At 38.5% G+C, this 14,205-nt stretch overlaps 1 protein-coding gene across 1 annotated transcript; it reads right to left on the minus strand.

Annotated features, from left to right (window-relative positions):
- Positions 1–1,869: 1,869 nt before the first annotated feature.
- Positions 1,870–7,626, minus strand: LOC110304091 (high affinity immunoglobulin epsilon receptor subunit alpha). The gene is made up of 5 exons (XM_021175345.1): positions 7,524–7,626; positions 7,124–7,144; positions 5,693–5,950; positions 3,140–3,394; positions 1,870–2,258 (listed from the first exon to the last, which is right to left on the minus strand). Exons 1-5 carry the CDS (start codon positions 7,570–7,572, stop codon positions 2,089–2,091), a joined length of 753 nt encoding a protein of 250 aa, XP_021031004.1. The 5' UTR covers positions 7,573–7,626; the 3' UTR covers positions 1,870–2,088.
- Positions 7,627–14,205: the final 6,579 nt, after the last annotated feature.

Consider the following 14,205-nt stretch of genomic DNA (forward strand, 5'->3'; position numbering starts at 1 on the left):
TGAGTTCGAGGCCAGCCTGGTCTACAAAGTGAGTTCCAGGACAGCCAGGACTATACAGAGAAACCCTGTCTTGAAAAAACCAAAAAAAAAAAAAAAAAAAAAAAAGAAAAAAAGAAATCCACACTTGCGCTGGGTGTCAAATGACTTCTGAGAGTCTGCCCCTCAATGATCAGTACATGGAAAATGAGTGGCAAAGTGTGAGATTAAGGAGACTCAAGAAACCACCTTGTCCAATCACTTCTCATACAAGAATAAACAGAATCTCAAAGACTTTCAAGTAGCTTGGCACAGTCCAGCACCCAGTGAGAAGCCCCTTGGACTCCCATCCCTCTCCTCTGTTTTATCCATGGCCCTCTCAAGCCTGACTTGGGTAGGAGGGAGGCAAACATGAACAGCAACATTAAGGATTCTAGATATCCCTTCAGATGTTTCTCAAGCTGATCATGCCTGGAATTTCTTCCCACTTCAAGCACCTCTAACTTCCTAACTCTAAGGATTTGGCATAAACACCAAGTCTGAGATAAAGGAGGAAATTCCATTCTAGCTCAGTGCCAGAGACAGTGACACTGTAGGGGACTTGTAGAAACAATGTGTCTCAATTGTGTGTGGAGGCAGCATTGTGATCTGAATGTTTTATCTTGCAATCAATCTTGGGCAGGTAGCAGAGAAAGTTTCCCATAAAAGCACCCAAGAATTTCCTGTAGGGACTTTCCCCTGCCCGTATTTCAGTAGGAACTTCTTCTGCATTCACCACACCTACTTACAAAAACAAAACAAAACATGTAGCAAGAATGCAGTCATTCCTTACTATCTGAAATGATGAAAACATTGGGGAATAAGATGAAAAAGAGATGCACATCATATACCCATATGCCCATGTTTTAAAAGATAAAAATCTGGAGTAAAGAGTATGTGTACCACACTAACACTTCTTGGCAAAATGAAGATCTCAGTCTAGCCAGTGTTTGTAAGTGACCTTCATACTTTCCCCACTGTCAGCAGGTATAGAGTTTGGGCAAACATGAGGCCCTCTGCTCTCACGTGTTGGTTGTCATAAGCCAGTGTTCAGCATTGACAGCATGCCCCTGTCTCCTAGATGCTTCTCATGGTCTTCATGAGCATGGAGCAGGAGCTGAGCTAGACAGGATTCCTATCCTCATCCCTGTTTTAGAAGTGAAACATGTGTCTCATACATATATAAGCTGATTTTCATAAATCTGAAGCCTAGAATGTAATAGAATCAAGAGTTGGATCCATGTCTTATACTCTGTGGTTTAGTCCTAATAACAGATACATTTTCTGGGGAAAAAAAACCCAATCCCATTCATATTGTGAGACAGACCACTGGTCTTCAGCAAATACTTTGGTAACAAAATGAGAGTCATAAAATACAAACATATAAACCTAACTATTTCTTTTACCCAAGAACTTATTTGGCTTTAGACTATAAACAGTATTTATCATTTCCGGGATTACTCAAAAGGTGTTTGCTCTGTCAGTCTATGGACATGCGATACAAATTTCATCTATTAGAATGGTAGTGCAAAATTGATCACATATGAATCCTGGTCTTCTGAGTCACCTTAATTTTTCTTGAGAATCAAAAGCTTCTAGCAACAGAAGGCAGATTACAAACTGTCCAACCTCACCAGTATCCTATCTACCATGTCTTCTGTGCCACCTACTGTATATAATGACAAAAATAGAGAGATGATGTATTTATACCCTCATGATCATTCTTCTAGAAGAAAACAAATAAATTACTAAGACCATAATATCTCAAAGTACCATTCTACATGATTCCATACTTACTTTATTCAAATTGTGCTTCTCTTTTACAAATTTAGATAAAGCAGTCAGCTCATCAGTTAACTTATTAAGGCAGTGTTTATTGAGTATTTGCTATTTATTGTATGTTACATAGCCAGCTACAGTTGGTTTAATGAAGCATTTATGCAATTCCTGTGGAATAGACTTTTCTATGGATCACATGAGTGGCCTTTGATAGTGGAGAAGCTACTGAGAATTCTGTGGAAAAGTACTGTTAAGAATTGCTTCTTCAGCAATGAAATTAGTTCCTTTATGTATCTAGGTTAGGAGTTCGGTTTCAACTTTCTTGTATTTTCCAGTCTTCTGAATCTCCAAGACGGATTTGAACTGTTCTTGGGTTGAGATCAATAACCCCGTGTCCACAGCAAACAGAATCACCACCAACAATGGGAAAATTAGTTGTAGCCAATAATACTCGCATTTGTAAGCTAGAATGGAATGTAGATACAATAAGTATACAATTCGCATAAGAAAATGAAAAATGAGGCTCAGAGAGCCATCTTCTTTAAGAGGGAAACAATCATGGTTGTCCATCATTAGTATAATGGAGTATCCAGAAACAGAGAGAGAATACCCAAGATCCCGAGTTCCACAGTCTGTGCTCTCTAGACCACTGTAGAGGGATAAATGTTTCTCAATAACCCCCTTCTACTGATTCTTCTAGACAGTGAAAGTCATAGGAAACAGGATGCTATTATCTGATTACTTGGATGTAGAAAGGACACAGCATGGAGCCTGAGATAATTAAACTTGAGAGCATAATTTCATGTTTGACCATGTTGCTTTTTTATAGATAATTATGAACATGCCAAAATAAAACTAAATTTCCTCCTTCAATGACAAGCAAACATTTCAAAGTTTCCATCTTACATGATTTCTTTCCCTACCATCAATAATTAATATGGACTCTTCAGACCTGTATCTGCCTCCTTCAGCTTCCCAAACCACTTTCAATTTGATAAATACAAACACTCTTCTTTAGAAAGTAATAGATAAAACTTTTCAAATGTTAATTATAATATGTTGTGTCTGGACATGCTTTTACAGTTTTTAAAGCCATTTGACAAAAGTATCTCATTAACCTTTATAAATTTCCATTCAGTGCATAGGTATTACCATAAGCACATAGCAAATAAGGACTCTGCTGTGAAGATATGGACTCTCATAATGTTTCCTTGGTCACCTCACTGAAAATTTGTTAGGCTTTCTAGGCAACCACAACGGCCTTGTTGTACTAACTTCAAACACTGGCTCATAAGCCCCCTTTCTCTTCTCCTGCCATGAACTATATTTGCCTCTATCAACTTACCATTTACTACAGCAATTCTGAATTTGTCAGATTCATATTTCACCTGCCTAAGATAGGCCTTGCAGTGGTAGGTGCCACTGTCATTCAGTGTGGCCTCTCTAATGGAGACAGGGCTCTCATAACTGTAGTTGAAAGCATGGTCATTCCTGTAGTAGATCACCTTGCGGACATTCCAGTTCTTCCAGCCATGGCATCTGATGTCAAAGGATCCATGGACTAAGACCATGTCAGCAGATGACTGAAGGAGCAGCCAATCTGAAAAGCATGCATTACATTAGTGTTATTTATTTAATAATGGATAAGAAATGGAGCAGAGAAAGTGGAGCAGACAGACAGATCCACAGACAGGTTAAAGGGATCCATGAATGACCATTAACCAATTTCTTGGTTCATAAGATCAATTAAACATGAAAATGAATGGAGATCTGAAACAGATGGAGATGAGAAAGTAGGGAACATCTCTAGAACAAGACAAAGATCTGGGATAAGGGAGTCTCCCACAAATCAATAGAGTGACCTTAGCTGTGACTCACTACATTGGGGATATGGAACCTGAAGAGGTCACCTCCTATACCCAGGCAGGAACCCCAGTGGAGCAATAGAGACACCAACGGACTCACAAAACTTTCAACCCAAAATTTATCCTTTCTACAATAAATGCAGACACAGGAGGTGAAGCAGAGGCTAAGGGAATACCCAACCAATAAGTCTTGAAACCCATCCCATGGGCAAGCACCAATTCCTAACACTATTAATGATACTCTGTTATGTTTGTAGACAAAAACAAGTTATCCTCTGAGAGGCTCCACCCAGAAGCTCACCCACACAGATACAGATGCTCACAGACAAACAGTGGATTGAGCTAGGGGACTCTAATGGAAGAACGGTAAGAAAGAGCTGTTGCCTGTATGTAGGATATGTTCTTCTATCTGGGCTGCCTTGTCTGTCCTTGTTGGGAGAGGAAATACCTAGCCTTGCAGAGACTTGAAGTGCCAGGACTGGCAGTTACCCAGGAGGTCCCCACCCCCTCAGAGGAGAAGGGGAATGGAGGATGGGGGAAGGATTGTAGGAATGGTGACTGGGAGAGAGGCAGTGAGGGAGATGTAAAGTGGATGAGTAAAAAAAAAATCTTTAATATAAAAAAGAATAAAGACAAAATAACATAAATAACCTGAAACCCACACCGGTGAATTCTTTCTCCCTCTGACAAGTCAGTCTGAAATCATAAAGTATCTTGTGCTGCATTACTGAGCCCCCATGTGGAAACCCAAAGGCAAGAATTCCCTTCAAATCTATTCTAGCTGGATCTAGCTGAGAGGGAACAGACAGACACACTCCAAAAGGTTTGAACACAGGAGAATATTTTGCTCACTCTATCTTCAAAGAGGCTTCTCGGTTTGTTGTTAATTATAAGTTGGCGAAAATACTTCCTTAAAATATGTACACCAATTTTAATTATTTGTTTAATTTTTATTTATTTTCATTTTCTCTATATAGATCTATGAGAATAAATGGCTGTATTTAGTTCTTTTTTGTCAGTAGTATCTAACATAGTGTTTAGAAGTTTGTAGGCACTCAGTGATTAATTGTCAATAATGATTCTGTAAATTATAAGAATCATATTCTATGGCTAATGTCATTCTAAAGAACTGTAAAACATTCTTCACAAATGGAGAGTTTTGAATGAGAACATGTCTAACATGTGCAAGCATATTGTATCTACTACCAGGAAATGCAAGACTATTATTCAGGGTGTAGTTTGTACATGAAAATTTATAAGTATCAAAACATATCTTTTCAATCAAAGAAAAATATAACCTATAACTTTTCCTTTCAAAAGATAGTTTGCTCATTCAACATGTCCTGATACCTAAATATGTTGTATTAAGTTTTGACATAAAATGAGTAATAAACTATTTCTTGAATTGACATAAACAATAGAATTGTTTTTAGTAACAGTAATACACATGAAGAATAAAGAGAAGTGTATTTCGTGCCTCATGGATTGTTCAGAGCAAATCTTTACTCAAACATTATGATGCAAGTATACATACACAGCTTTTTGCAATATCCATAAGCCTATGTCATTGATCTCAAAATTCATATCTACATCTAGGTGAAATAGATTTTGAAAAATCGGGGATATGAATAATATTGATGACAGAAGAGACTATTGAGAGAGAATGTAAAGAGCCAGGCAGAACAAGACATGAGATGTCTTGAGTGATATGCCCCAAATCTCCTAGAATAACATACATTACTGCCACCTTCTAGTGCATCAGTTCTCAACCTGTAGGTTACAACCCCTTTGTGGGGTTCAAACAACAATTCTACATGTGTTGCCTAAGACCATAGGAAAACACAGATATTCGTGAATCATAACAATAGCAAACTTAGTTATAAATTAGCAACAGAAATAATTTTATGGTTAGGGGTCACCATAACATGAATAACTATATTAAAGAATTGCAGCATTAGGAAGGTGGAGTATTGCTGTTCTAGCAGGGCACTCTTCACATGAGAGATATATATTCCCATATCCCTGGAACATACCTTGCGTTACATTCAAGTACACAGGTTTACTCTTAAACAATCCTTGCTTCTGACATATGTATTTTCCACTGTCTTGAACGGTGGCACTCACAATGACCAACTGTGAAGAGTTCACCTCAGAGACGGTACCATTGTGGATCCATTTAGTAGTAGAGTTCATTTGAAGGTGATTGTTCCCAGAGCATGAAAGGGTCACGTTCTCTCCTGTAAATATTCTAATCCATGGTGGGTCCAAGGTCAGTACAGATTTCTCAGTGGCTTAAAGAAGGGAAAATTGTGAAGATAAATAAACTTTAAGTCATTGAGAATTATCCAGTCTCAAAACTATCAACATGCCAATAGTCAATAAGTGGTCCATCTTTTTAGTAACAATCCTCTGCCCTGATATCTAGGAAAAGCAATAAAATATGAAGTAAATAGTGATGTGGCTCAGAGAGCAACCAATCTAGGCATCAAGATAGGGCACAAATGCAAGGAGTTTAGGGACAATTGAAGTAATGTATTTATGATGTGAAAACCTACTCTAATTCTCTTACCTTCAGTATCAGTGTACATAACTTAAGTTATCATCATTTTTAGGATCATTTCTTAGGATAATAGTTGGTATATAATTAAAATTTTCTAAATAATTATTGAATGGCTAAATATAGGAATAATGGATGAACATTAAAGCCTTAGTTTCATTAATACATGTCAGAAGCAGCTGTCAATCATTTCAGATTATATAGCAAGTATTGGTAGATTTGAGCATACAATGTTTATAAGTAAATCACTTTAATGATAATAAAATATATAATAGACTTGATAAACGATGAGCTCTAGATTTTTATAACTATTTAATTGTGAATATATACAGTGAGAAAAGTTTGCAATTTTAAAAGTTTATGAAAAGTACCAACAGGGTATCAGCCTCAAAAGGGTTTCAGGAGCAAGGAGATGTGGGCACAATTTAAACAGAGACTAAAAAAAATTAAAAACAAAGAAAGCAGCTTGTGATGATGACAATGGGGTGATATAGTCAAGGAAAATATTTAGCCCCAAGAGACTTAGGATAGAGTCCAGCTTTTGTCAGTTGTGAAACCTCAGGTAAGTGATCAGTTACAGGATTCTTAACTATAAAATAGCAACAACGATACTAGAAAGAAGGTTGGATGAATGCTTGTGAAAGGCCTAGACAGAAAATATGCAGAGAAACATCAGTGCAGACATAGCTGTTGGCTTAAGCAGAAGAGACAGCATGAAAGGGGAAATGATATATGGGAAATTTTGGGACAGGCAATAAACAAGAGGGGGTGAGGTAGATTTGGAAAACAGACTTTCCAGAAGAAAACTCAGAGCTATAGGAAAACACGATGGGATACAAACAAACCCAAAGAGAGAACAATGTATGTCCAGGTACACTGGGGGAAGAAGGACAGAGCACTCACTCACCTGTCAGAATGACATCAAGAGCTGCAAAATCAATAAAAGGTAAATTAGCATCTGTCTGCAGTGTGCCATGATGCTAGAGCTCTGGTCTCAGTATGGTAATGACTCCCATGTTCCTGAAGTTTTAATGATCAGTGTGGAGCAGGAGCTGCACTCTTTCCTTTAGCTTCCTCCATTGGTATCTGTCTATACTCTATTAGATGGCAGAGGATTGCAAAGATCCAAGCTACTAGCCTGATTTCCCACCTCCTCTGCTTCTTTCTACTACAAACTGCCTGAAAACCACCCATGGATTGCATATGTGCTACAAAGTCTCCAAAGAAACCATCAATGCTCCCACCATGATACTCTCTAAATGCATTTTGGTCCCTTGGGGCAGAGAATAGCATGAACCTGTACTTACACGTGAGCAGCAGTGCTAGGCACAGCTGGGCAGACCTTCCAGTGACCATCGCCCCTGCACCTTCAGGTGCTAACTGCACCAGAGAGCTATGGCTTCAAAAATAGGCTTGAAACCACAAAGGAGAAGGAAATGTCTTCTGCGTTGTATCTGATTAACTCATCAGCTATGCCTGGGCTTGGCTTTCTCCAGAGATAATAATAGGGTTGTGCCAAATTGGGCAATTTTATAGTGACCCATTTTCTCCTATTGTACCTTCAGCTGACATCTAGAATCTGATAGGCAGGGACCAAGGGTCTAAGCAGAATCATGTGTATTTCTCCTTAAGGTGACACTCAATGCACAATAATTTGATTTGAGACTTAAAACACAGAATATAGAGGAAAACATGAATGTTTTCAACAGAAAACATTAATGTCCATTTTATGTTTGTGCTAGAAGCAATCAAATACTGTTGTTTCAATAATAAAGCTTTGTTGTTGTCAGATATTTTTTATTGCCAGATAGTATTGCTTACCATCAGAATTTTACGACATATTTAAATAAAATATGCTCAGGAATATCATAAAACATAAAAAAATTAGTTAAAACTTGCAAATTTATAGTTATTTTAAATGATTTAAACTTAAAATGTTTATATAATATATATTAGAATGATTTATGCTTAAAGTGTACAAATTATTGTTCTCATATCTATATACACACACATCCTGAAACTAATTCCAGAGTTTCACTTCATGTTCCTTGCCAACTTCCTGTCTTCTTTGACTCTTTAGCTTTTGAAAACTACATGTTGTTGATATTTACAAGGCAGAAGTCAAATACTCCTAATGACCATGTTGTTGGGTTCTACTTATAAACTACGAACAGTGATATCGAGACTCTGGCTTCATTCTAAGATTTAATAAAATATCTTATATGTAAAACATTGCACAGCATCTAGCAAGTGAAAATATTCATAAATATATATCCTTTCATTTACTAGTATTATTTGAGAAATACATTTAATAGAACCGTTTATTTTGGCTATGTTAAGGCAATAAGAAATCTACATAAGCTTTTTATTCAGTGGCTGGCATCTTCTGGCAGGGCACTTTGAGTAATCTCCATCCTCTCTGGAGTCCTGAGGAAAGAAAAGGATCAGGAAGGAAGTTTGGTGCAGAGAGAAAGCAAGGAAAAATGGAGAAGGGTCTTATAGGAGGGTAATGTTTGAATTCCTCAACCCTGGGACAGACTGAGACAGGTTAGGCTTTATAGATTGTTGAGATTTTATTGAGAGAATTGGGGGTTCTTCTTTCCCAGGAGAGAAGCCTTCCAGCAAAACTGTCTGAAGTGCTGTCACTTTACTGTGGCTCATATGGCTTCTACAAGGGCTTTCCCTGAAGTCTGTTCATCCTACAAACAACTCCTCCTTATGTGTGAGCAGGGTTACACTCCCTGAGAGCTGCTTGCTTAGCCTGAAGAGGATGAGTTTGCTAGAGAGATCATTTTTATTTGCTTCCCCATCTAAAGCTTTCAATATGTGCCCAACACTAAGATACAGAGGGTCTGTTAGAAGCAGCAATAGCAGAACAAAAGCAGGTTCAACTAAAGAAGTTTGTTAAAACTTAAAAACAAATTAAAGTTCTTCTTTTTTACCCTAAAAAAGTAAACAACTCACAGTATGAACATCAAAGAGAATAAACCATACATGTATTTCCAGATTATATTTCTAAGATGAGAAAAGGAACAAGATAAAACTCAGAAGAAATAAAAAGCATCAAGATTAAATAAGAGTTTCACTTATCTTGCTTAATATAGTTTGAATCCTGTACCTTCTAACCTTATTTGAAAATTCCCTCCAAATGCATGTTTATTTATTTATTATTATATATTTATTTATTCACTCACTTTAGAAGATGCTCTGAGGCCTCAAAATATATTTTATAGCCACTGTCTGTGTGGTATAGCTGCCCATTTCTTATACTCAGTTTATCTTCATTAAGATGTGCTTTGAGGCACAGGGAGATTGTTAATACATGGACATTATATTTTAAACTAATTGGTTTCCCATGTAATTTTTATTATTGTGACCATATATTTGAAAACATTGTTCTGAAAGAGATCAGTAAGTCGGGGCACCAAAAAAAAAAAAAAAGGTATCTATGCCTTACAAAGTTTTATGACAGTTAAATTATAGAATCAAAAAAGAAGGAAGAATGTGTACTTAATAAAATTGGTACACTTTATAGAATCTCATTTCTTAACAGGATTTTGAATCTGAAAACAAATGTATGTAGTACATAATGACATCTTGTGCTTAGATTTAAACCTGTTGCCAGTTCTCAGAAGACTTCATCAGTATTTCATTTTGTGACATGGAGACATAAAACTCTAATGGCCATGCATAAACGATGGGACTTTTGTTCTATGAGATGTCCTTGAAGTTGGATTTAGAGTGAGGAGCTTTTAACTAGAACTTTATTGTCCTGTAATGTGTCTGAAAGAAAAGTGGCAGAGCTTAGCCTGTTCCTTCCAAAATCAGGAACCAGAAGGGCCAATAGGCTGCCTTATTGTATGTTTTATAAACCCAAAGTCCAATAATATTAGATACAAAATGATGAAAAGGTAATTTACCTCTTTCCTTGCAGTGTATGTACCTCAAAAATAGCACACTGTCTCTAATGATCACGGACAGGTCTAAGTATGCAGCACATCTTACCATCTTTGTCCCTTTTATCAATTCTATGTGGTTAGAAAAGAGGAAATTACATTATAGAGTGGTTAGGCAGTTTGTTGAAGGACTTGTTAAAGGACAATGGCAAATTACATACTTAGGATTTGAACTCAGGCAATTTGGCAGGAGAGCACACATGCATAACCAGACAGAGACAAGTATCTTTTTTCAGTCAAACAACATTTCAAGACTGAGTGACTGAGGATTTGCCATACCTATTTTAAAACCCCTTCGATTACCAGAGCTCATCACCCTAACAGGGAATCATTGATCTAGTTCCTGCACTTCTTGTTTTACACATTCCTGTCCTTACTCCAAGGGATGGTTTACCAATGCATAGCTATGCCATATAGTTGCTGTGGTGGTATTCTAATTGTGTTTACCCCAAAAAAATCTTTTTTTTATTTAAAGGTTTGTTTTGTACTGTGAACTGCATTCCAGTTCTCTGCAAAAGCCGTAAACAACCTTAACCACAGAACAACCTTGTCAACCCCTCATAATCATTAGACTTCTTTTAGGGCAAGGAGGGCATCTGCCTTCTCTTCCTGCTGGTGCCTTAAACAGGAGTCTGCTCAAGAAAGAACAGTTAAGTGGGTGCTAGCTAGCTGATGCGTTTTCATACGGAAGTCAGTGGCCTTGATATTTTTCACTTCTTGTCTTGACCTGAATGGTTACCTACTTTTGGTTCAAGAAAAAATAAATCTGAAAGAAATAAATGTAACTCCTGGGACTCACAGTAAATGCCACTCAGAAAGAGAGAAAGATGGGGGATTACACAAGCTCTGGCTTGGGCACAGAGAGAGATTATTAATCCAGGAAAAGAAAAATGGGACTTTAAGAAATAATGTCATCTATGATCCTTTCCCTCCCTCTTTTGAGGATTAATTTCTCTCTGACTAGAAAGGGAGAACCAAGTGGAAAATTTCCCAGAGATAATATTCAAATGGAAAACATGTATCTCACATCTGATGTCTTAACAACAACAACAAAAATACAGTTATTCAAACTTAAAGGTAACCATAATTGGATAATAAAACGTAATAGAATGGAAGTGATATACTATAGACTGTTTATAAATAAGTCATACCAGATATATCAGTTGATTTACATTAGTGAAAGCCATATAGTAAAAAATAAATAAATAAAAATATGTGGTTCTTTTCTGGGTGCAAATGAAAACTCAATAGACTGAGAATAACATTCCTAACCCGTGTTACAATTCTTGAGTAGTAATTTATAAAATATACAAACTAAGAAAAAAGAAAATAGTCAGAGGTTCACTATATTTTTCCTGAACTGAAGCAAAATTTGGGCATAATATAGTTTATATCATACTCTGTGTTATAGTGCATAGGGTTGGGGTGTACGTGTTTGATTTTTATGGTACTAATCTTTAAGACATATAAACAGCCAGTCACTTTGCAGGTGAGGCATCTTATGGCACTGTTGCCCGCCGCTTTTGTTCCCCCTGGTAAGAACACACTCAGGGCAACCGGAATCTTCTGCGGCACAAGCTTTATTGCTTACCCCATCAGGAGCCAGTGGAGAAGAGAGCCAGAGAGAGAGAGAGATGGCGGAGCCCCCTCCCTTTTATGGAGGACTGTCCTCCGCCTCAGACGTGTCACTCCCTGATTGGCTGCAGCCCATCAGCCAGAGTTGTCGTCACGGGAAAGGCAGAGCACATGGGGTGGGAAACTACCCCAGCGCATGTGCAGATGGTTTGTTTACTACTTAGAACACAGGTGTCAGTGCCATCTTATAATGGCGAATGTGAGGACGGCTCCTTACATGGCACCTTATAGCTGAGGGAGGAGTCTGAACCAGGAGGAGTTCTAAAGCGCACTGACTCTAAGCTTTGCCTATGAACATTATTTCTAGCCAAGAGAACCAAAGGGCTTCAGACTTGCCTTCCTGTGTTCCTACAGATGCAGGTGTGGGGTGAGCATGCATAGAGCACTAAGTACAAGGAGAACTGTATTCTAAGCCTGCTGAGGAAGATGCAGATGGGATGCAGTGGTGGGAAGGCCATTGGAATATTAAAATATTATATTAGATTGTTTAAATACAAAAAGATTATCTGAACATGTTTCTAAGAAACTGTTCACAAAGGATGTGAGCAGTCTCTCGAGCTTGATTCTCAACTCACACGGCTCATTCTCTATGTGGCTTTCTCAAGGTACAAAATGGCCTTATGTCTTTTTTTCTTTTCCCCCAAATACTATTGTCATTGATTCTTCAATAATTTCACTTCATACACATTGATCACACTTATTCACAGGCAGTCCATGCCCAGACCCCCTCACTTGCGGCCTTTGCCCCTCCAACAGGATGCTTTTCAAGTCCAATTTGTATTGTCCATATACTTACTGGAGCAAGGTTAAGCTCCCATTGGCCTGCCTACTAAAGAAAACTGAGTCCAACTCTACCTGCACTCATACCAGAAGCCATCAAGGGTGGAGAGCCAAACTTCAGCATCCTTATCACAGTTTTTAAGAGTTCTTGCTGATGGCTTCTTTTTTAGCCTGTTCCTTTTGAATGGTACTTGGGGAATAGGGGTTGCTGCAAAAGCCTTCAATGTACCTCTTTCTCAATTGAGTGTTTGCAGTCATCGGTATCATTGCCAAAATAGCTTCCTTGCTGTTAACAGTCAGGGTTACTCAGATCTTAAGTTTCCATACGGTTTCTGGTAGCAGCACTGACTCTAACCCCAGCTACAGACAGATCACAGACCCAGACAAGGCCCTCAGAAGCAACCTGGATTACAGACATCAACAAGGCTCCAGGTGGCATCCCAGATTACTCATGCCAGTATGGCCCTGGGCAGCAAACAGCACAGCCCACCGAGGTCAACATGGCTTCAGACCATGATTTAGACCACAGATGTCCTCATGACATTAGGTGGTAATCCAGGTGAAGAAATTAACCAGGACCCTGATCGCATTAGGACCACTGACCCATATGTGGCCCTCAGTGGCATCACAGACCATGGTACAAACCAAAAAGTGAACCTTCTCCATCTTGTGTATCTATCCTTGCCCAGAACCAGGGAAATACTGCAGCCAGACTGTGTTTCAGGAGCTGAGTGCATTCTCATAAACTCCAGACAGCTTCACACCATCCTCATGAACCCATTGGATTAAAGACTTGTTCCACTGTCAACATCTCTCAGACCTGTCACCATCATCATGTCTCCAGTCTCCAGTCAGTCTCTCTATACAGTGCATGCTCCTCACCACTCCTTCATCTCTCCCATCTCTCCATCAAACATTTACCCATTGCAGAGGCTCCCACGCAATGTGAGGCAGGTTGGGTTTCACTTCCTTATGCTTCTGAAGCCTCACTTGTGAAATAGAGGTAGTGATGGTACCTGCCTTAAGGGCATTTACTGGTGCGTGTTAAATGAGTTAATACAGTGAAGAGCTTAGCATAAGGCATGGTAGATACTGCACCTACTGACGGCAGCCTATTACTGGTAAACTGAGTGTTTTCTATGGAGTTCTTGATGTCAGGGAAAAGATATTGAGGTAAAAGTTTTCCCAGAAACAAAATTTGAATGGAGAATTGATACCAAATGTATTTCTAGCACCTAATATTTTAATGACATATCACAGCACTCTGAGCTGATGGCGATCATTAGACTCCAGTAGCACTTAGGAACACTGTCCTCACCAGAGAGAAGCAGCTCCCACATCACTCTCAGGCCTGCAGGGATAGGGTAGGAGCCAGAGATCAGTTACAGATGTGGCTCTAGACAGAAATCAGCCCACTGGCCAAATGCAGTATGGACTGGGGTTGTTTTATGCTTCCTTACAGAACCAAAATGTGGAAACAGCTTACTCTTAAAGGAATCCCTTTAGTCTGTCAGCAGATAAGACATGAGGTCTTGGCCTAGCCCAGAGCATTTGCATTTTAATAAGTGAATTGTGAATCCTAATCTTTCAGAACTGTGGTTACACTGTACTGTGACCA

The sequence above is a fragment of the Mus caroli genome, chromosome 1 (genome assembly GCF_900094665.2).
Source record: "Mus caroli chromosome 1, CAROLI_EIJ_v1.1, whole genome shotgun sequence".
NCBI lineage: Eukaryota > Metazoa > Chordata > Mammalia > Rodentia > Muridae > Mus > Mus caroli.